This window comes from Protopterus annectens, chromosome 6.part0 (genome assembly GCF_019279795.1).
Source record: "Protopterus annectens isolate FY-2018-M chromosome 6.part0, PAN1.0, whole genome shotgun sequence".
NCBI lineage: Eukaryota > Metazoa > Chordata > Ceratodontiformes > Protopteridae > Protopterus > Protopterus annectens.
In genome coordinates this window covers 691,853,833-691,878,030 of record NC_056737.1, presented here as the reverse complement: position 1 = coordinate 691,878,030, position 24,198 = coordinate 691,853,833, and the positions used below count along the sequence as shown (strand labels likewise).

The 24,198-nt window shown below is 42.6% G+C and overlaps 1 protein-coding gene across 1 annotated transcript in view; it reads left to right on the top strand.

Moving 5' to 3' along the window:
• Positions 1–24,198, top strand: part of BRF1 (BRF1 RNA polymerase III transcription initiation factor subunit) — a 2,040,227-nt gene that overhangs the window by 1,185,792 nt on the left and 830,237 nt on the right. Inside the window, exon 10 of the mRNA XM_044074370.1 lies at positions 20,738–20,789. Coding sequence (XP_043930305.1) covers positions 20,738–20,789 — 52 coding nt within the window. The remainder of the gene's footprint in view (positions 1–20,737; positions 20,790–24,198) is intronic.

Here is a 24,198-nt window from a genome sequence, read left to right as displayed (position 1 = left end):
CTGATGCGGAATAAGGTGAAATCCCAAGACTGGAAAAACTCCCTTATCAGCCTCAACAAAAAGTTGAGATCCCTCATCAAATCCTCTAAAGCTAGCTATGATAACAGAATTGCAGCAGATAGTAAAGACAACCACTAGGACTTCTGTAGTTATGTAAAGAATCTTCATGGCAATACCCAGATTTGCTCTGAGCTACTGCACAATGGTACTACCTAAACTGAGCCACCAGATATTGCCAATATACTGACTGACAGATTCAGTGCCAACTTTACCCCCCCCCCCCAAAGGACCAATCACAATACCAGGAGATTGCCAGGCACCCAGTATTTCTAATGCACAGGTTAAAACAACACTGTCCAAGGCCAAGAATACAGCTTCTATGGGGCCTGACAATATCCCTTTGTGTTCTACATGAACTGGCACCTCATCTGTGTGCCCTATTCAATCACAGCCTCACCTCAGGCTTTGTCCCTACCGAATGGTGCACTGCTATAGTCATCCCTCTCCACAAAGAAAGAGTGAATACAGACCCTAGGAACTATTGCCCCATTAGCCTGACAAGTCTGATATGCAAAGCTATGGAGCGCATCATCATGGACCTAATAAACAAGGATATAGGGAATCTCCAAACTCTGGATCCCACACAGTTTAATTTTGTGAAGGGTAGATCATGCCTGCTCAACTTGGTCAACTTCTTTGAGTCAGTCACCAGTGCTGTGGATGAAGGCAAGGTGGTTCATGCAGTCTACCTTGATCTGACCAATGCCTTTGATACCATTCCCCACTCAGGAGTCATAGAAAAACTCACTAAGCTAGGCATCGACCCCTATATCACTAGGTGGGTTGCAGACTGGCTCACAGATAAGAACGCACAGTGTGAAAGTAGCTGACTCGCAAGTCAGACTGCCGACCATTCACGAGTGGAGTCCCACAGGGATCGGTCCTGGGTCCTCTCCTGTTTGGTATCTACTTCTCAGAAGTCCAGGCCAACTTGAAAGGGACTCTGGCTGACAAAGTTTGCAGACAATTGGAAGTTGGGAGCCATTATTAACTCCCCAAGTTGATGCTGACATCCTACAGAAAGACCTCACTGAGACCAATGACTGGTGTGAGAACCATGGCCTTAAGCTCAGTGCCAAAAAATTTCTCATCATCCCCTTTGGGAAAAACCCAGTTCCCATGAATTACCACATTGATGGTAGTCCACTGAACACAGAAGGCATTATAAGAGATCTGGGAACACAGGTTTGACAGAAGGCTCTCTTTGGACCACCACATTGCCACTGTGGTCAGAAAGTCCTTCTGTGTGGCACATCTCATTACTAAGGGTTTTGCATCCAGGAAAACTCCTTCTACTCTTCTCTCATTAGCTCAATCATTGAGTACATTGCCCCATTTGGCATGTACCTCACTAGACAACTGCAGCAACTGGAGAGACCGCATAATTACCCCACAAAGAGGATCCTAGGCCTTAAACACTTGTCCTATATGGACAGACTCAAAAAACTCCAACTATTCTCTGTCTCATATTGCCTACTTAAGGCGATATCTGCTTGACTTACAAAGCCATGTCTGACCCAACTCAGAAATGCTACATCTAAAGAAATTCCAGTCCCTCTGCACCACATGCTCCAGAGACCTCAGTCTCATTACCACAATCAACAGAACATGCTTGAGGGACAGGTTCAAAATTCAGAGACTGCATATGCAATGGAACAGACTTCCCATACATGTCAAGCAGAGCACCTCAATGTCCCTCTTCAAGAGAAATCTTGATGAGTGGATGGGAAATAGAAAAATCACCCCGGGGATCATTCCAGTGGACTCTACTCGACAGAGATACTGGGAACTAAGGTAGAGTGGCACGATGCCAGAGTAATCCTATGGGCTAGGCTTGTAAAGGCTCCAGGGCCGTTAGCCTAGTACACATCTATGAACCTATGTACAGGGCTAGAGATGACATTGCCAGGGCTATCCTGCGTGGGTTTATAGAGGGCTCTTCAGTGCCATCCTCCTCCCTGGTTCCCTCTTGAACTTTTGTACTCTCCTTTCTGTTATGAATACTGCAACAGTAATATGGAAGGACATATAACACTTGTGTGAAATCTTACCTTAACAGTAGATGCCCTTCTTTTCAATGTTATAGTATTTGCTCCCTCTCCTCTGCCCCCTCTGTTCTATCCTGTTCTCCTTGCTGTCCTGGTCAAGGGTTCTTCTCTTTTTTCACCCTCTGGATCCACGTATCTCTTTGTCCCTATGGATATTCTTTTCCTCCTAGGGCTTTTCACATCTGAAGTGTGTGCATCTGTATATCAGCTTTATGCTGTATGGCTTATAAATGGAGCATATATGTGATGTACAGTGTCTGTAAATACTAAAGGCTTTGGTATACTGTCCGGAAGTTATGCTGTCCTTGGCGATCCCTTCTGTTATGAATACTGCAACAGTTATGAGAGGGGACATCCATTATGGAAAGTTTGCACAATGGTACTTTATCCAAAAAAAAACTGTTGGCTAATGGCAATCTTTCTAAACTGATGGTTATTATCCAGGTACTCCCTTATTTTCTCTTTAATCCTTTGAAATTCCACCTCCTGTTCATTCTGTGAGATTCCTCTTACAGTATTTTGTAATCCTTTAACCTGTGTCTGCCCCTCTAAATAATTCTTATTATTACTTAGCCAGATAGATCTCTTTCTTTTTTTCCTACCCTATTTTTAAACTCCACTTTCTTTTTATTCCACTCAGTAGGTATTACTTCTGGAGTACTTTCTTCCCTAGTAACTCCCAGATAATTTCCACTACCAATTCCTTAAGTTTTTCTCTTTAACAGGTAGGTGGGGAATGCTGGCGTTTCATCTTTATTTTATTACCCTGGATTTTTTTCTCAGTAATTATTGGTGCAAGGTTTGGAGAAGTTATTGAATATGTAGCAAAGTTCTCAAATGGACATGTTCCTGTGAAATATAATTTCTCTCGTCTAGTCCAGTTATTGTACCTTGGGGAATAATATGTAAATTCCCTCAGAGTTCCTTCTACTGAATTCATGTCATTCATACCAAATATTTTCATAAATTTCTTCAAACGTCTACCCTCTCTTGTTATACATTCCCTTCTAGGTCCCCTGGTTACATCCTCATTGTTGCAAATCAAGTACCAGTCCACACATAAAATTCCCCGATGAACATGAATTTTCTCCCAAAAATTTTTAAGCACTAAAATAGCAGTTTTAGGTGGAATATAAATACATGCCAGCATAATTCTCATTCTCCTGATATTCTATATAATATCCATCCTGAAATCCTTTCTTTACCAAATTCACATATTCAGTTAATTCCAAATGCGTCTCCAGTAGCATTGCTATTTGCACTCCGCATTTCTTAATATAATATAACATTCTTTCTTTTCACATTCCAAGATTATATGGAGGGTGTTACCATTACGGTAAGAAGTCATTATTCTTACCAGTTTTTTTTTTAAATGTCTTTGTGACAGGTTAATCCTTTGTAGATTTTTTTTTATCAACATCGGAACCAACTATATGTCACATTTTACAAGACCTTTTGTTTTTTTTTAATAACCCTCAAACAAAAAAGCAAACACACCCCCATAACCTGTTAACTTAATAAAAACACCCATAACTATGTACATATTCATATAGTCAAATTTAACCTTCCTAAGTGGAGCATTTGTGCCAAATAGCTGCTAGTACAGTCTCTAACTTGAAATTGAGGTTATCCATGCTGAGATATATGTTATTGCCAGTGCTTCTACTTGTACTAATCAGCGTTTGTTCTTTTTTTATCTTTACCCCCCTCCAAGATGTGAAAACTGCTGGCATACGTTTAGTAATCATTAACTTTTTGCCTTGAAGAAACCAATGTTCTGCCTTTTATTGCCTTAGTTTGCCACCAAGAAAAGTATGAGAAAAAAGAAAACTGTAGTCCTCTGTTGCAGCCTGAAAGACAAGCTGAAGTATTTATTTGTAAAGAAAAACTTTAATTATATTCGGTGTTCTCATATTCATTTGTTTCCATTTAAAAATTATTAGACTGAGACAAGGGTCTTAATCCAGACATTCACCTTTGCAAAAGTAAGAGAAAACATATAATTTCTACATATATTGATGTGTACTTTTACATTCCCATCCCCCACCTCAGCAACCCAAGACTATTAACTTAAACATGATTTTGACTAGCTTTTCTTCTCTTTGCACTGTAATGCCTACATTTCCCAATACCAAAAATGAGAAGAGGAAGACAAATAAGGTGTCTGTTTATTTCAGTAACTTTATCACTAACAAAAACAGCTAAACACTTCATATTGTGAAAAGTTTCATAGAAATACTGTTAAATTTTTTTTTTATGTACAGTTACCTATTTTTTCTTCCTTTCCCTCCCCAAAGAATTATTCCTAACATTAATGACATGATATGAGGCAACTGCTTTTCATTTCCTCACAAGTTTAGCAAAGTCAACAAAAGTGCAATTTCCATTTATTCTTCTGCAGCTGTATTTCACAGATGTGATTGATGCTTTGCATCTCACATGTATTTACTAATTTCCATATTGCTGGTCTTTTTTCTGTTCATCTCCATCTCCCAGCTCCAGATTATAGCTCAGTTCCACAGCACTCCTGATTCTTGTGGTCAGCTCCTATGCTTTTCTCTGTCTCTCAAACATTTTCTTTTGGAACAGTGGAAAAGGTTTTACTGGCAAAGTCTCTCCATGTGCTTTATTAGAAAAATGAGAAGCAGAGTCCCCTTCTGCTTGATGACTTAATATTTTGTCTGACAGGCTTTTGCATTTCCTCCTTAGCCTGTTCTGCATCAAAAAAATGACTTTGATCCCCAAGGAAAAAATATTCGGAAGATAGCTAAGATACAGCAGCTTGAATCTCACACTTGCCACTTGACATTCCCTGGTTACTAGAATAAATTAGATTCTCTTCTGCCTTAGTGTTCAGCGAGTAATCATTTTCTACAAATACTGTCTTCAGCTTTTAATACTTTGCCCTTCTGGTACAATTTTGTCAGGATCTACTCTTTCTGCTAGTAGTTTTGCATCTTTACTAATAAGGTCTTGCCTGCTTTCATATGGTCATATTTGGAGCCTACGCATGAGGTGCCCTTTCAATTAACAGCTCCTGCTGTGGAATAACAGTCCAGATGTTCTTCGTATTTCACTGTTGCAGTCATCACACTTGGGTTTATCTGCCTGCAGGTAGTCCTCAGTCGGCCCGAATACCAGAGTCTGGATTTCTGCATTGGATGCTGTCACCTCTTCCATGACATCAGGTCGTTAGGGGTATAAAACATACAGCCGATGCCATTACATCAGCTTTTCTTGCCATGCAGGAGCCTGAAGCAGAAGCAGTTTGCAAGTGCCGTTCAGCTGCTACCTGAAATTTTCGTCTTTTGAGTTTCAAACCTGAAGTCTTCTAAAGCTAAGTACCCCGATTCTTTTTTCTTGCTCTAACCGATGTCAGAAAAAGTTAACAGTTGTCTTGCCTGTGGGAAAACAAATACCTCACAGAGATTTTCATTCTTACTGCGTCACCTGTTTATGCCCAGACCAAGCCGTCCCTTGCTGTCAGTTTTGTGCCTTAACACCCAAACTATTCGTTGTCGGGCTATCTATGTTGCTAAATTCTTTAATTCTCATTCTCCATATTTCAAAATGGCTTTGGTAAGCCGTCCGACTACTGATCTTCTGAAAAAACGTAAGGATAAAGACAGAGACAGACTGCATAGGTCCAAAACTGCTGACAATGCTTCCGTTAGGCTAGTCGCCAGTCCACCGGTACTCAGTGAGGTGCCTTCGCAGCCCCTAATACCCAATTAATTCTACAGATTCACAGGCCTGTGCTGAGACCCATTCAGTATGCCGCGAGATGCTTCTTCGATTATGGAACCTGCGGATGCCTCTACCTTGGATGGGTCCGGAGACGCTGTGCAGACACTGGCTTCTGAGGGTGTATTCTGACTATCTGATGTTCTTATTAAACCGATTGCTTCGTTTTAGACTAAAACGACTGAGTTTCTCAGGCCCAGAATTTGCACTACGCTTAGAAAACCGACCAAAGTGCATGCTCAAGCTCCCATGCCACAGAAACAAATGCTTAGAATGGCTGAAGCCAGCCTTCCCCCTCTAACAGACAAAGAATTGATTTTCCTTCTGATTCAACAAACCATGAGTCCGATGACTCTGATCCCTCTGATTACCAGGACATACCCTTATCTACCTATGAGGATTCAGATGCAGAGAATTCCATTCCCTCTGCCTCCCCTCCAGAGGACTTTTCTTTTGGTGAAACCTTGTATAGCTTGAGAGCACTTCTGCTGGGAATGCCAGGACTACCCACAGTCCAAAAAGAGATTCAGAGAATTTTTAGACTTGCCTCAGCACAGGCCTCTAGCTATACCCCCTGTCCTGGATATTGTAGATAATGTTTTCATGGAATCCAGTCTTACTCCTGATACTTTACCACCAGCTCCTAGAAAGCTTGACAGGTACTACAGGGTACCTGACTCTCACAAATTTCTCTCTAAAAATCCCACTGCAGATCCAGAGACCATTTCCCAGGGACCTAAAGGTATTAAGGCTACTACAGCCAAAATTCCTACTCCTTTGGACAGGGATTCGTGGACTTTAGACAGATGGGGCAAGAAGGTATATACTCTGCAACTCATGCCATCAGGGCTTTAAATTGCGAGTTTCACATGTTGAAGTACCAGCAGCATATTATGGAACTAATTAAACAAAAATGTTGTTGCTTCCAGATTTTGCAGAAAATAAATATTTAAAAGAGTTAATGCATTCTGCAAACCAAGTCAGTAAACATACTTTGCAGTGTGGTTTTGATGCCTTAGAAGCATCTTGCAGGGCTGCTGTCACTGGGTCTGTATTGAGAAGGCATGCCTGGCTGAAGGAACAAATCTTGCCAGACCATGTCAAAGCAAAATTACTAGATGCTCCATTAAACCAGGAACGTTTGTTTGGCACAAAAGCAGAAGAGGTTCTTAAAAAGATGGAGGAAAAAGCTAAATCTGTGCAAACTGTTAAAGATTTCTTATAGGTACAGCTACCTAGATTCAGTAGAAATTTGGCCTTCAAAAAACTAGTCCTTTCCAGTCCCTACCTGGTCTTCTTAGACCAACCCCAGGGGCAACAGACTACCAAGGCTACAGTCTCAGGGTACACAGAGATCTAAACAATGGAGTGCTCCCCCCTCAAAAACAGGGAGTGGTAAGCCACTCCCTTATGGAAAAATTTCACAATGACTTGTCTGTCATCCTTCCCAGCCATGCCCAAGTACTTGCACCCCTAGGAGGAAAACTGCATGCAAAAAACTATATGTCCATTACCCAGGACCGATGGGTCCTAAACATTGTATCCCAGGAATACAGATTCTACTTCCACTCACTGCCAACCCCAAGCAGGTTGCCAGATCTTCCTCCAAACCAGTGGGCAGAGGCTCAAAAGCAAGCACTTTCTCTTCTCAGTATCAGGGCTTTTCAGCCTGTTCCAGTAGAGCAAAGAGGACAGGGTTTCTCCTCCAGACTGTTCCTGGTGCCCAGAAAAGAGGGCTCTTGGCGCCCTAACTTGGACCTGTACATTCTCAACACCTTCCTAGTGGTCCCAAAATTCAAACTGCTTACACTACAACAGCTGCTTCCTATACTAGCCAAGGACTCCTGGCTAGTCACCCTAGACCTAAAAGAAGCTTATCTGCACATCCCCAAAAGGGAATCTTGCAGGAAATATCTACGTTTCAGGACAGGCTCTATGCACTATCAGTTCTCTGTGCTTCCCTTTGGCTTATCTACTGCATCCAGGGTATTCACAAAGTGCCTGTCTCCAGCTATTGCATACTGCAGGCAGAGAAAATTTCAAATTTGTCCCTACGTGGACAATTGCCTGATTCAGGCAGACAATCAGGAATTGCTACTTCAGCACCTAGCATTTGTAAAGAGACTTCTAACTTCTCTGGGGTACACCATCAATGAAAATAAATCATATCTGGTGCTCAGCCAAAATATTGTATTCCTGGGAGCAAGCTTGAACACAACTTCCCAGATGGCATTCCTTACTCCAGAAAAGCAGGTTTATTTGACAAACTACTTCAAACTAATGGCCACCAGAACCCAGCTATCTGCAAGAAAAATACTGCAAGCCCTAGGGTTCATGGCCTCATTCAGTCTACTAATTCCTTATGCAAGACTGCATATGAGGAAACTTCAATGGTACTTAAAAAATCTCTGATGTCAACATTCTCAGTACCTGGAAACAATTATTCCTATCATTCCTTGTTTAAGGGCAGAGTTCCTTTGGTGGGCAGAGGCTTGCAACCACAACAAGCGACTCCCTTTCACTCAACCCCTCGCCACCCAAACCCTAACAGGTGCATCAGACTATGCATGGGGGGCTCACATGGCTGGCAATTGCATTCAAGGCAAATGGAGCCCAGGACAAATTCACCTACATATCAATCAAAAAGAAATGTTAGCTGTACAGAATGCTGTGACAGCCTTCAAATACCTTATTCTTCCAGGACAACTCTTGATAAAGACAGACATCACCACAGTTATGTGGTACATAAACAAGCGGGGGGAACTCATTCCTACCCACTCTGCAGGTTAGCCATGGCCCTGTGGAACACAGCCTTGAGCAACCAAGTGCACCTGCCAGGCAAACAAAATTCACTGGCAGACGACTTAAGCAGAAATCTACTGGACCAACACGAGTGGAAACTGGAACCCAACTCATTCAAACTTCTAACCCACAGGTGGGGGACACCAGAGGTGGTCCTCTTTGCCTTCCCCAAAACCACTAATTAAGCAATTTTTGCACCAGAAATCCCCACAGCCAAGCATGGAAAGTGGATGCCCTATCCTTTACATGGGAAACCTCTCAATTTATGCCTTTCCCCCCTCTGCCCCTCCTCTCAAAAGTACTACTCAAGATCAAACAGGACAAACCAAGGACAATCCTTATTGCATCGGACTGGCCCAGCCAGCACTGGTACCCACTCCTACACAGTCTGGCAGCAGTGCCACCCTGGAACCTACATCAGACCCCCTCCTTGCTGTCCCAGCAGGAGGGGACAGATTTTGCATCCTCAGCTGCAAATCCTGAACCTTGCAGCCTGGCTTATTTCCTGAATACACCACCAGCAACCCTCAGCAAACAGGTGCTGGACATCATCCTTGAGGCCAGAAGCCCTAGTACTAGGAAATCCTATTCAGAAAATGGAAAAGATAATGTTCTTAGAGCCAGTCTCAAGGAAAGGACACAGCTGTGCCCACCTTACCTCAAATCATAGATTATCTAGCAGAGCTGCTCCACAAAAGCCTATCCTTCTCTTCTAGTAAGATTCATGCCTCGGCCATCTCAGCTCATTATAATACTGAGCCACCCCTCTTCTCTCATCCTCTGGTCAAACAGTTCCTGAGAGGAGCTAATAATTTAAGACCCCCAAGGAGAGCTCCCACCCCTGCCTGGGACCTTAACTTTGTACTAGAGAAGCTCACGCTTCCCCCTTTTGAGCCTGCTGCTACAGCACAGTTAAAATTCCTCTCTTGGAAAACAGCCTTACTTCTAGCCATCAATTCAGCAGGAAGAGTGTTCATTATTTTCCATGCTGACAGAATTTCCCTCAGGACTAACCCATCTTTTATGCTCGAGGTGGTATACAGTGTGGCTCTAAACCAATCCATCTATTTACCAACCTTTTCCCTAATCCTCAGAATAAAGGGGAAAGGATCCTGCACTCTTTGGACGTATACATACAACTCGGGTTCTACCTTGACAGGACTAAGCCTTTCAGAAAATCTGACCAGCTGCTAGTCAGCTTTGCTACAGGGGCAGAGGGCAAGGCCATTTCAAAGCAAACCATTTCCAAATGGATAGCACGCTGCATCCATTTCTGCTACAAACACTATGGAAAACCTACCCCACAGGGGATCAGAACTCATTCCACTAGGACTACCTCTACCTCTACAGCATTTCTCAGGAGAGTCCCTACCAGGGACATCCTGGATGCTGCAGCCTGGAGTTCTGTGCACACCTTCACAAAGCATTACCACTTACCTGTCTTTTCTAAATCCAGAGCTGGATTTGCCACAGCAGTCTTACAAGGCCTGCTAGCCAGCCCTACTATTACTTGACTGCCTCCACCCTTCCTCAGCTTTGGGAATCAACCCAAGTGTGATGACTGCAACAGTGAAACACGAAGAACATAGTACAGTTGTGTACACTTACCATAAATGTAGATGTTTGAGTGTATTCACTGTTGCAGTCCTGGTTACCCTCCCTCCAGCTCCCTGACTCTTCTATGCTTTCCACCTATCCTCTTTTTGGCCATATCTTATGGCTATGGTATTTACTTTTTACTGGAGGTGTTCCACACCATGTAATTGCTTCCTATTTTGGGGGCTCCTGACATCTGGGGCAAGAAAAACTGATGTAATGGCATTGGCTGCATGTTTTATACCCCTGATGACCTGACATCATGGAAGAGGTGACAGCATCCGAAGCAGAAACCCCAAGACTCTGGTATTCGGGCCGACTGAGGGCTACCTGCAGGCAGATAACCCAAAAAAGAAAAAAAAAAATCTTGCTTTTTCCCCACTTTCTGAAATTTAAGAAAATTCAGTTACAGATTTGCTGTTCTGAACTGTTTGTAAGTTTCTTGGAGGCCAGTGCTTGCTTGGACTAAAGGGAAGTCTCTGTGTTCACCAGTGGCAGTGGTTAACACTGAACAGCCTGCCTGTCCCTGTAGGAGTGGTTACTGCCTAGAAGCTGTAGTTTTATTGGCCATTTTGGGTCAATTCTAAACTCTTTGATCTCTATGTCTTAATACCCTGCAACCCTCTTTTAGGGTGGTCTTGCGCACAGAGCCGCGTTGGGCAGCGCCACTTAAACTATTCCCGGCTCCACAAAGTCTGCTGTTCACCTTTTCCCTTAGAACTGCTCTAAATCTCAAATTAAGCACTATTTTCTCATTCAAAAGCCCTGCACTTGCTCGTATAAGTAATCTCATAGGTAAACACAAACTAAAGCACTACATCCTCTTATATTCCTTCAAAGCACTTGCTCCCTATTGGTTCTTTCTGATCAGTCAATAAGTAGTTCCCTATATTATTCAGGCATGTCCAAAGGTCAGTTTCGAGTTTACTCTCCAGTCCAGCTGGTGAATCTGGGAATCTTGAGGCAATGTTACAACTGCCTTATGTATACAGACCACCCTCTCCTCCTCCCAACAAGCTCAAATATATGTGAGATATGCAACTATATAGCCAAACTGGAGGCTAAACTCTCTCAACCCAGTACAGGCACAGCCTGTCAGGAGGAGAAGGTAACCACACACACCACAAATCCAGTCTCACATAGACCTATCGCATCAGCAAACCAAACACATAAACACACAAAAACATACTCGGACGCTCTAAATAAAAATCTGCCTAAGCAGCAGAGACCTCCAAAGCAGACATCCAAGCAACACCTACCACGAAACAATATCCACGTAGCACATAGCTCACAAAGTCAGTGTGCCACACAGTCACAGCCCTTAAGGCTAAACAACACATCTAATACACTTGTAATAGGTGACTCTATTGTCAGACACACTGACGTCCCACTAACCAGGCTGAACAAGGAGAAGGTCACTGTAAGCTGCCTGTCGGGTGCCAGGATCCGCCACATAACACAAGCACTCGGGTCACTCCAAAGCAAGTACAAGTATGACTCCGTCATTGTCCATGCTGGTGTGAATGACCTGAGACGTACCTCCCTGGACTACATGAAAAAAGGAAGTCTTTGATCATGTAGCCCAGGCCGGTATGACCCTGACTTTGAGTAGCATCTTACCCTAACCAAGAATGATGCCACAGTATAAAGACAAAATGATCAATTTTAACAATTGTCCAAAGTATCGGTGTCATTCAAAGGGGATCCAGTGTCTGTCAGCCTGGGATGATATGCTCAACAAGCCACGTTGCTTCACTAGGGATGGCTTGCACCTGTCACTCCTGGGTTTTCAAATACTGGCTAAGGCTCTTGCCTCCCCCATAGTGCCTTTTTTAGGCAAGGCTCAAAAGACAAACCCACCCCCATAGACAACACAAAGAAAAAAAACTAAGGGTAATGCTGCTCAACGCCAGAAGTCTAAACCTCAAGATGCACGCACTCGAGACTGTCTTCAGTATGGAGAATATCGATATCTGTGCAGTAACAGAAACCTAGTTCAAGGCTCCCGGGAGCACCCCAGCACTACCAGGCTATACTACATACCATGCTTTCCGGCCCCAAAACTTGGACTGAACCACAAAAGGAGGGGGAGTATCCATATTTATCAAAGATACCCACACCTCCAGGCTAGTGGCACTGCACGAAGCTTCGGAGACCATCCATGTGCAACTAACAGTGGGCAAAACTGCCTTTCAGTTTGTAGCCTGCTACAGACCACCCTCCCAAACACAGGAACCTCACTCAGCTTTCCTGAGAACACTGGAGAATATGAGAGTCTCTCCAAACACTATTGTACTGGGTGACTTCAACTACCCAAACATCGATTGGGAAAACTACTCGAGCCCAAACACCATTGGCCAACGGTTCCTAGAATTTATAAACTCAAATGCTATGGAACAACTGGTCACCGCTCCCACAAGAGGGGAAAACATACTGGATCTGGTCATCACCAACATGGGGTCTCTGTGTTCCACACCAGAGGTATACCCCTCATTGGTAAGATCAGACCATAAACAAATCTCACTAGACATCCGTATTCCATCCCCACCCCTAGCCAAGGAAACCACGGTGAAGAACTTCTCAAAAGCAAACTTCACACTTCTCAAAACTGAGGTGGAATCATTCAAAGCCCCTGGGCCAGTGGACAATACGGCCCAAAATGCAGAATCATTTACAAAAGCATTCTATGGACACCTACAGGATTTTATGGAGCATGCTATCCCAAATAAAACCAAGACTCACTCCTCCAAAGGCAGGAGACCTGTCTGGTGGACCCTGGCCATAAATAAGCTATACAACAGAAGGAGAAAGCTACTACAAAAAGGGAAGGCGTCACTGATCAGTACCAGCAAGAAACTACGATCCCTCATAAAATCTTCTAAGGCCAGCTTTGAAAGAAAAATTGCACAAGACACTAAAGATAATCACAAGGCCTTCTTTAGTTATGTCAGAAACCTGGGACGCAACTCTCAGATATGCTCTGTGTTAGTGCAAAATGACAAAAAATTCACTGAACCCACAGACATTGCCAACATCCTGGCAGAAAGGTTCAGTGCAAACTTCTCCCCCCCTTCCCCCCCAAAAGAGCAAATGTCTATCCCAACAGAGTGTAGCCTTACTGAGATCACAGATGCACAGGTGAGAGCTGCCCTCTCCAAAGCTAAAAACACAGCATCAATGGGACCAGACGGTGTCCCGGCCAGCGTCTTACACGAGCTCCAAGAACTAAACCCTCATATAAAGTCACTATTCAATCTCAGCCTTACTACAGGATATGTTCCCAAGGAATGGCGTACAGCAACAGTGGTCCCACTCCACAAAGGTGGTGCCACAACAGACACTGGAAACTATCGCCCTATAAGCCTGACTAGCCTGGTCTGCAAAGCTATGGAGCGTATCATCATGGAAATCATAAACAAAGACATTGGGAACCTCCAGAAACTGGATCCTACCCAATTCAGCTTCGTTAAGGGCAGATCTTGCCTCTTGAACCTGGAAGACTTCTTTGAAACAGTTACCATAGCCATAGATGAAGGGAAGGTAGTCCACACAGCCTACCTGGACCTCGCAAAGGCCTTTGACACAATACCCCACTCGGGCATCATAAATGAGCTCACCAGCTTAAATATCAACCCCTATGTCACAAGATGGGTAGCAAACTGGCTCAGGGATAGAACCCCCATGGCCAGAATAGCAGGTGCCATGTCAGACTCTAAACCAGTTACAAGTGGTGTCCCACAAGGCTCAGTCCTGGGACCTCTCTTGTTCGGTATATATTTCTCCGAGGTACAGGCTAACACTGGTGGACTATGGCTGACCAAGTTCGCAGATGACTGCAAACTGGGTGCCATAATCGACTCTTCGTCTGACACAAGCATCCTCCAAGAGGGTCTCAAGGAGACGGATAACTGGTGCCAGAGCCATGGCCTAAAGCTAAATGCCAAAAAGTGCATAGTCATCCCCTTTGGAAAAAACAAAGTGCCCACAAATTACCACATAGGTGGTAATCCATTAAGTACGGAAGAAGTAATTAGGGACATGGGGACCCAAGTAGATAGCAATCTCTCCTTTGACAATCACGTTACCAAAGTGGTTAGAAAGACCTTCAATATAGCCCACCTTATCATGAAAGGGTTCACATCTAGATCAAGAGAGGTCATTGTGTCCCTCTACTCATCACTTATCAGGCCCATAATTGAGTACAATGCCCCTTTTGGGATGTACCTTACCCGACACCTTCAGCAACTGGAAAGACCCCAAAAGTATCTCACCAAGAGGATCAAGGGGCTCAAACAGATGCCCTATGCTGTTAGGCTAAAGAAACTCCAGCTCTACTCAGTTGCGTACCGCCTACTTAGAAGCGATCTGTGTCTGACGTATAAAGCCATGTCCAACCCAGAATTAATGGACATGCTTCACCTCAGGAAATCTAAATCCCTTAGAGATACACGCTCCAGGGACTTGAACCTCAGCACAGAAATAAACAGGACATGCTGGAGGGACAGATTCATATCCCAGAGGCTCCCATCACTCTGGAACAAAATCCCAATCCATGTCAGGCAGAGCCCCTCACTGACCCTCAAGAGAAATCTTGACGAATGGATGGGAGATCGTAAGTTTACCCCTGGGATCTCTTCTGTGTCGCTGCTTGACAGAGGTACAGTAAACAAACCTTAAAAGGTTTACCTTCTGTGACCTACTATACAGAGGCACAGTCAACAAATCTAAAAGGGTGGCGAAAGTCAAACGCACTCTGGCTGGGCTTATAAATGCCCTAGGGCAGATAGCCTAGTATCAACCTATGAACCTATGATAACTGCAACAGTGAGTACACTCGAACATCTACATTGTGGTAAGTGTACACAACTGTACTTTCCTTATTTCTGCCTTCAGAAAATGAATGCAGTCTGTTGCTTCTGGTTTATCTAGTAGAGCAGAAAAGCTCAGATTTTTTCCCTATGTGCTCTGCCCTCTAATTCTTCATTTTTTTTGAAACATGTTTTCTTGAACAGTCTCGTACTCAGCCAGCCTTTTCTTCATTTCGAACTCTGATTTTTTTGCAGTTTTATCAGATCATATGGTTAAAGCTTCTTCCATATTTTCCTTTCTTTTGTTATTTGGCTTAATATACTCCTTCAGTGTTTTGTTTATTTTAATTAGCTGTGAGTACATTTGACTTGTTTTATTTTCTTCTAGGTTACTAGAAGCAATGTCTTGCACCAAAGCTGGAGCTTGAACTGCTTTATGCTGTGCAGCTGCAGGATTCTTCCCAGTCAGTGTTTTCACCTTTTCTACTTGATGTTCTTTCAGGCTCTCTGAGTTTCTTCTTTGCAGGCATCCAGGCAGTGTTCTTACTAGCCAATAACTGAATTTTCCCCAAACTGAGAATATCACTGGCTGTTTCTCAGTTTCTGTTTTCACACAGAGAGCTGACGTTAAGCTGTTGGTCAGTGTGCAGCCATTTTGGAAGTCCTTCTCTAACACAAAATTAAGATGCAAAGGAAAGGGCTACAAGGTTTCTGTGAGATTCTGTATGCAAAACCCCTTTCAAAAACAATCTACATAAGACTGCATTGAAAGAGGGTTATCCATGGTTAGACATGCTGAAATAGTCTATAAGTGAAACTTGATACAGGCATAAAAAAGTACATGATTTTCTAGTTGCAGGTTTTCTTGCCTCCATTAGTACCTGTTTACATCCTTAGTAAAGAGGTGTCTAAAAGCAATCAAGACCCCATTATCCAGCCAGTCAGTTGAACTTGATTGGTGTCTGGGTGTATCAAACACTCCTTTTTTTGCGTGAGTAGATTCAGTCTGTGAGGAAGCTTGTGGCAATTGTTCCTGGCCATTTCCAAATGAAGAGAAGACAAGAACCTTGGTTGCCTGGGCCAGAAGGGGGTCACCACAATAATCTTGGGGATTCCTTCTGAATCTTCAGAAGTATGCTAGATATTGGTGGAAAGGTTGGAAAACATACTGGAACATTCCTTTCCAAGGAAAAGAAAAGGCATCTGTCTTCCAGGCCTTCTTGCATGGAGTCCTGGAGCAAAATCTTGCCAGCTGATTGTTCATAGAAGATGCAAATAAATCTACTTGAGGAGCTCCCCACAGATGAATCTAGTCTTGGAAATACCCCCTGAACTAGTTTCCATTCATGATTGTATTCCCTTATCCTGTTCAGCTTGTCCGCCATAGTATTCTTCTATGTCAAAATGTAGATTGCCTGTAGCATGATTGTGTTATGAAGCTGTATCCCAAGCTTACATGGCTAGCCTGCAAAGGAGGTATGACCTGGTTCCACATGATTGTAGTATTGTCTGTAACAACATGAAGAGGTTCTGGAGACCAAAGATGGTTTACAGAGTTGTGTGCCTTGATCAGAGCACGCTCTCTCTTATATTTATATGGTTGCCTCAGTCTTTGTTGTCCCACATTTGTGGCAAATGCTTTAGAACAGGGAGGGAGAAAGGGAAACCTGAATTTGGGGATATCTTTTGTCTCCGCTGTGTAATTTCTCTTCTGACAACCCCCCACCACTAGGATTTGAAAAGACAAAGGGTATAGGTGCTGGGACCAAAGATACTTAAGATACTACTGTCATGTGGACTGTTTGAAGGGGTGTCACGAGAATCATAAATGCCATGAAATCCAAAATCCTGAGGTATTCCTTCACAGTGACCGAAGTTTGACTGAAAATCCTAGAAATAGATCTGGATCTAGATCTGTTTTTCTTCCTGTGGAAGAACAGCTCTTTGAACTGTGGTGTCTAGTTGACATCCCAGAAACACAGTCTTGTAAGAAGTCAACAAAAGATTTCTGAATGTTCTGTTGGACACAGCCTGTGTATGAAATCTTTCACCAAAGAGTGATTACTGACACTTTTTAAAAAGTCTCTGCAAAGATAAGCAACTTGTCTAAATATGGAGAAACATGGATATCATGTAACTATACATGGAGACAGACACTTGGTGCAGTGGATAGTCCAGTGGGTAAAGCAGAGAACTGATAATGTGATCCAGACACACACAGCCTTAATAATGCCTGAAATCTAGATGATTATGGATGTGATGATAAACAGCTTTTAAATTTATCGTTACCAGGAAACTTGAATGAGAAAAAAGAGGTTGTGAAGTGAAATCATTTTGAATTTGGGCACTGTCACAAACAGGTTTAGGAAAGAAAGATCCAGAAATGGTTGTAAAACATTTTCTTTGGCACCAAAAACATCCTTGAATAAAACCCCTTTCCTACCTGAGAAGGTGGAATTGGTTCTGTTACTGTCTAGTACAGCAGACAGGTGAAATTTTAAGAGTCTGGTCTGGAAGATGAGGAATTACCCCCTGGAAAGGAGGAATTTCCTTCCATTGCTACTTGTAACCTTGATGAAAGTTTGACAAATATGTTCAGATCATCAGTTTGTTGCTAAAGAGAAGTGGAGATTGGGACTTTCTGGAAGACAAAAGGGGGTACCAGGGTAGGATGGGGGAATGACATCTCTTGAACAGTCATTTTAACTTACTGGACTGTCCCTGGTTTGGGGAGTTTTCCGCATTCTTCTTGGAACTCCATTGCCACTTCTTAAATGTCTGTTTTCCTGCATTTTGTTAAGACTGTTCATTTTGTTTCTTACCAAAGTTGGATGAGGAGTTAGAGAATCTCTTGGAAAATATGGGAAAGGAGGACTGGAAAACTTTTTACTCCATTCATCACATGTTTTGATCATCTGTACAGCAGAGGGGCCAAAAACTAGATCTCTGTTCAAATGAAAATGTAAACTATCATTTTAACATCATCTGGAAGGTTCTGAGAATGCAGCCATGCAAACCTCCTTAAAAGAGTAGCACTGATCATAATCCTTGAAGTATCAACAGAATCATGTATATAATGAATATTAAAAAAGAAATTATTTAAAGCAGGTTTTCCTCACATGAAGAAACTGCAGAAAAAAAAATTCCTTATACTTTTTACAGTTGGCCAGGACAAACCTTAACATTAGGACCTGACAGTTCAGAATTCTGAACATCAGAGTTACAGTTTTTTCTATACTGGTCAATAGGCTTCCCATCCTTATCAGAAACTGTATGATTGGAATTAACTGTTTAGCAGCAGAAGGATTAACTAAAGCTATAGCTGTTGGATCAGGTTTGGGAGTGTAAAAATATTAAAAAGATTGAGAACTTTATACATTCTACCTGCCTTTTCAGGGGCATCTGTCAGGAAAAATGCAGGCAGTAACACATCCTCCAAGGCAGACAAAACTGGAGGAATTGGTGCAGGTTCTGGAAATTCCTTTTGTCAGCCAAAAGTATTTGCTGACAGCCTGTGAAATCCAGTGTTCTCCCACTGAAAACACTGATGCCTTCTAGAATTAGTCTCAGATAGAGAAACCTCAACAATGAGAATTAGAAACTAAGCTCTACTCTGAGTCTGAATAAGAAATCTGAGGAGAAAGCCCTGAATATGTTGCTTCTTCCTCCTGTGCATATCTAGAATCTGGACTAAGTAAATACATACTTAGTTTTATGGTTCTTTTTGATAGGGAAAATGTAGGCAGCAGTGTTTTGTGGCAGCAGCAGCTAGACTAGGCATGGACACAACATTCTGACAAAACAGGGAAGCCTTCCTTGTTCCTTCTCCAAGACCAAGAAGAGTGGCTGTCCCTTGCCCACTGAGGGAACTCCAAAAGCCACAGAGGTCATGGCTAACTCCTAGTCCATATTGGTTGTAGGTGCTACACCAGATGGATTCCAGGTAACAGATGAGTGGTCTGAGGTAAAACAAATGGCCACAGCAGAGTCGCCCACCTGCAGCCGAGGCAAATTGCTAGCCTGCTGTGTTGGCAAAGGCTGCCTGCTTAACTTTCTCTTCTCTGTGGCTGGAAGACTGACCGACTGTGGGACCGACATTTTTTTCCATGGTCAAGCCAAGAGTGGTACCCTTTTCTGAGAAAACAAGCAGCAATTACTGGTAAAAATAGTCTTTAAATTCACTTTTTCTGCTGTGAAAAGAACTTTAAAACATTTTCCTGCCCCATAAGTAAAATGAACACAATTTCTCCACAGCAAAAATAGTTTTCAGTTACTTTAAATGACTTAAACTGACATGGAAGAAAGAGTGCTTCTGTTTTAAAAGTACAGTACAGTCTCCTTTAAAACCTAGGCTCCTAAATTTAATTTCTGTGATGAGGAAAGTAAAAATAATTAGTAAAATATTTAAATATAAAAGTTTTTACCCCAAAAGGGAACATATCTGCCCAGCAACAGAATAGCACAAGCAGACATTTGAACCTTGAATGTCTCAGAGGAGCATACTGTTCAACCTCAGTAAAGCTCTGAAGGGTTTGGCCCCCAATCTTGTCTTTTAATTAGCTCAGCTTGAGCTGCCTGGGTTTGTGGAAATTACCCTGAAGCTGTAGAAGCTGGCTGATTGTTATATCTTTAGCTAGATCTAACCCATATAGCTAAGGCTACTGCAGCAGTGAATCAATATGATGAACATTTACATCTCGCATAACATTACTTTGACTGCTGACAAATGTGCTGATCCTGGTGGCAGGGGTGAGCTGATAACAGAAGTGCGTGGTATTTGTAGGATTTGCTTCCTTTAAAAAAATGATTACAAGTAGGGTAAGAAAATTTTTGGTGTTTGTTGGATAGTCTGACCATAGATTCTCTCTCTCTGGCTAGAATTTCACCAATAATTTGATCTTTTATGCATTTTCCAGCAATTTTAACTCTTAAGTGAGTAATTTGCCAGCTTCATTGATCTTATTATATGGATTCTTATCATTGCATCAGTCAAATAAATTATCTGTCCAAAAGGTTGAAACGGAAAAAATGACCCCCCCCCTCAAAAAAAAAAAAAAACTTTTACATTGTTTTTTCAGGTAGATAGCAACCCACCGGCTAATTATATACATCAATTCTGAGATTACAATACAGAAGGAAAAGGGCTGAACATTTCAACTAAATGTGCTGGTAGTCCATGCATGCAGCGTTCTGAGCGGTTGACACAATGACTCACACACTTTTATATCTATATGAATATAATAGAGTTAATCACTGTTATTGGTGTAAGGTGTCAGCATCATCAGCACTTGATGTTTGACACTTAGATGCCTGTTCTGTGTACCATAGCTTAGCATGTCAGAAGGATGAAATGCTATAATGATATTGTTGATTAAGAACAGAATACTTGATATTTACTTCTCTTTTCCCAGCAGATTCACCTAAGTGAAGACTGAGTATTCAGGGAGTAACATGTATTGTGACTGTGCAGTCAGCAGTACAAGATCTGTGTGCTACACAGTCTTGAATAGTGTATAATAAGCATCATTGTGCATGCTTTGCTATAAATAAAAACTTAAGCTTAAGCACTTGTAGAACAGTTTAACAAGTCAAGTCTGTTTTGGTTCTAATTTAGATACTTTTTTAGGTCTGATTTTTATGTGGTTCATTTCAATTAAATTTGTTTTCTTTTCCTTTTAGCTGGAACAAGAACTGGCAAAAAAGCTTGAAGATGTTGAAAGTATATCACTGGGTACTGTATCACTGCTATAATGAAAGACTCTCTCTTTTTGTTATTCAACTAAATAAATATGTTGATATTAATTGTAGCATCAGAAGGATGTTATGATTTTTTGCAACAGAAAGCAAGATTTCAGTCAGTAGAAAAATGGATATTTAGCTCCATTGTACTCCGATAATTGTCTGTTAGTTTGATGTCCTGGGTTCAGCCCTTCATTCAGGGTTTTCATTTTGGCCTGGTGGAAGAACGGTCATATATGTCTCTGTGAGAACCCCATTTTGTCTGGTAGTTGAGGTTTTGCTGTGGGTTTATCTTTTAGGGGAATTGAAGCTGTGGGGAATGGATTGTTAAATATTATGATGTTCTTCGTGTTTCACTGTTGCAGTCATCACTTTTGGGTTATCTGCTTGCAGTAGCCCTCAGTCGGCCTGATTAACAAAGTCTTGGGTCCTGCGTCGGTTGCTGTCCCTTCTTCCATGATGTCAGGTCGTCAGGGGTATAAAACATGCAGCCGACGCCATTACATCAGTCTTTCTTGCTGTGTGGTGCCCGAAGCAGAAGCAGTTCACAAGTGCCGGTCGGCCGACTCCTGAAATTTCCGTTATCGAGTTTCAGAACTGAAGTCTTCAACTAAAGCTAAGTACCCCATTGGGGAAACTTTTTCTTGCTTCTTACAGATGTCAGTAAAAGTTAATAATTGTATTACTTGTGGAAAGCAAATACCTCATAAAGATTTTCATTTGTACTTTATTCCTTGCCTAGGCCATGACCACGACGTACCGTGCTGTCGGTTTTGTGCTTTATTTAATCAGCGCACTATCCATCATCGGTATATTTTCACCTCTAAATATTTCAGTTCTTGGTTTAATTATCCAGAAATGTCATCGGTTAGCCATCCAACTACCAGGATTCCAAAAAAACACAAGGATAAAGACAGAGACAGGCCGCCAAGTTCCAAAACTGCCAACGACACTTCTAAGCCAGTCGCCAGTTTGCCGTTACTCAGTGAGGCACCTTCGCAGTTCCTGATACCTGCTACGTCTGATTCGCAGGCCTCTACTGAGACCCATTCGGAGTCCGGTATGCCGCAAAATGCTTCAACTATGGAACCTGCGGATATCTCTACCTTGGATGGGTCCGGAGCCGCTGTGCAGGCACCGGCTTCTGAGGGTGTATTCAGGCCTACATACTTGTATATTAAACTGACGCCTCCTTCTTTTAGGCCTAAATCTCGAACCATGCCTAAAAAATGACACCCAAGCTGCATGCTCAGGCCTCTATGCCTAAAAAACAAACGATAAGAATGGCTGAAGATCTTATAACTCTAATCAGGGCAAGCCAGCCTCCCCCTTCTAAGAGACGTAGGACTGAAGTTGTTTATGAATCTTCTGACCAGGATTCTGATTTTTCTGATTCTTCTGATGATCTGGATTTGTCCTTTCCTACTTATGAGGATTCTGATGCAGAGGACTCTATTCCCTCTGCTCCCCCTCCAGAGGATTTTTCTTTTGGTGAAACCTTACATACTCTAAAGGAGCATTTCCACTGGGATAGCCAGGATTTTTCTGATTCAAAAAAGAGGCTTAGGGATTTCTTACTCCTGCCTCAGCATAGGCCTTTAGCTATTGCTCCTGTACTAGACATTGTTGATGATGCTTTTTTGGAATCTAGTTTGGCCCCTGATTCCTTGCCTCCTGCTCCCAGAAAACCTGGCAGATATTACAGGGTTCCTGATTCACACAAGTTCCTTTTTAAAAATCCTATTGCGGATCCAGAGACCGTTTTACAGGGACCCAAGGGCATTAAGGCTTCTACTGATAAAAATCCTACCCCTTCTGATAGAGACTCCAGGGCGCTGGATAGATGGGGTAAGAAGGTTTACACTTCTGCAACCTTCCATTAGGGCTTTAAACTGCCAGTTTCATATGTTAAAGTATCAACAACATGTTATTGGATTGCTTAAACAGAAAATGGTGATGATTCCTGACTGTGCGGAAAATAAAGAATTACAGGATTTAATGCATTCTGCTGAACAGGTTGGAAAACATACTTTACAATGTGGATTTGATTCATTAGAGGCCTCTTGCATGGGCTACTGTTACTGGTTCTGTGCTCAGAAGGCATGCTTGGCTTAAGGAGCAATCTTTACCTGATCATGTTAAAGCTAAATTGTTGGATGTTCCCTTAAATCAGGACTGCCTGTCTGGCAACAAGACTGAGGAAGTTCTTAAAAAGATAGAAGATAAAGCTAAATCTATGCAAACTGTTAAAGATTTCTTACAAGTTCAGCCTCCTAGATTTAGTAGGCACTGGCCCTCTAAGAATTGGTCCTTTCCAGCCTCTTCAAAGTCTTCTCAAGCCAAACCCAGACATAGCAGAAACCCCAGGTCTGAGTCCCAGGGGACACACATGACTAAGCAGTGGGGGGTTTCCGCACCCAAACCATGGAGTAGTAAGATTCCCCCCTATGGAAAACCGTCTCAATGACTTGCTTCTAAAACTTCCAAGCACTTCCCCACTGAATGCTCCTTTAGGTGGAAAGATTGGTCTGCAGGCCAAAAACTAGGAACTCATTACCCAGGACAAATGGGTTTTAAATATAGTGTCCCAAGGATGCAGATTTCACTTCCACACCCTACCCAACACCAAGCGGGAGGCCAGATCTACCCTCAAATCAGTGGGCAGAGGCCCAGAGTCAAGTACTCTCTCTCTTAAGCATGGGGGCTATTCAGTTGGTACCAGAAGAGGAAAAGGGACAAGGGTTCTATTCGAGACTTTTCCTGGTACCCAGAAAAGGCAATACATTGCATACCTTTCTGGTGATTCCAAAGTTCAAGATGCTGACTCTTCACCAGCTGCTTCCTATGCTAGGCAAAGATGCATGGTTGGCAACACTAGACTTTTAAAAGAAGCATATCTGCACATCCCTGTCAGGGAGTATTGCAGAAAGTACCTACGCTTCAAAGCAGATACATGCACTATCAGTACTCTGCACTGTCCTTTGGCTTATCTACTGCGCCCAGGGTATTCACAAAGTGCCTAGCTCCAGTCATTGCATTCTGCAGACAAAGATATATTCAAATATACCCATATCTGGACGATTGTCTAATTCAGGCAGAAAGCCAGGGCATGCTTTTGAATCATCTGGCCTTTGTTTAAAGGGTATTGACTTGTCTGGGGTACACCATAAACGAAAAGAAATCACAACTGGTACCCTGTCAACAAATTATATTCCTGGGAACAAGCTTGAAAACAACTTCCCAGATGGCTTTCCTCATGCCAGAGAAACGGCTTCATTTGACAACCTACTTCAAACAAGTGGCCACAAAAAACAAGTTATCTGCAAGGCAAATACTGCAAGCCTTGGGGTTTATGGCCTCCTGCATTCTTCTAATTCCATATGCAAGGCTGCATATGAGGA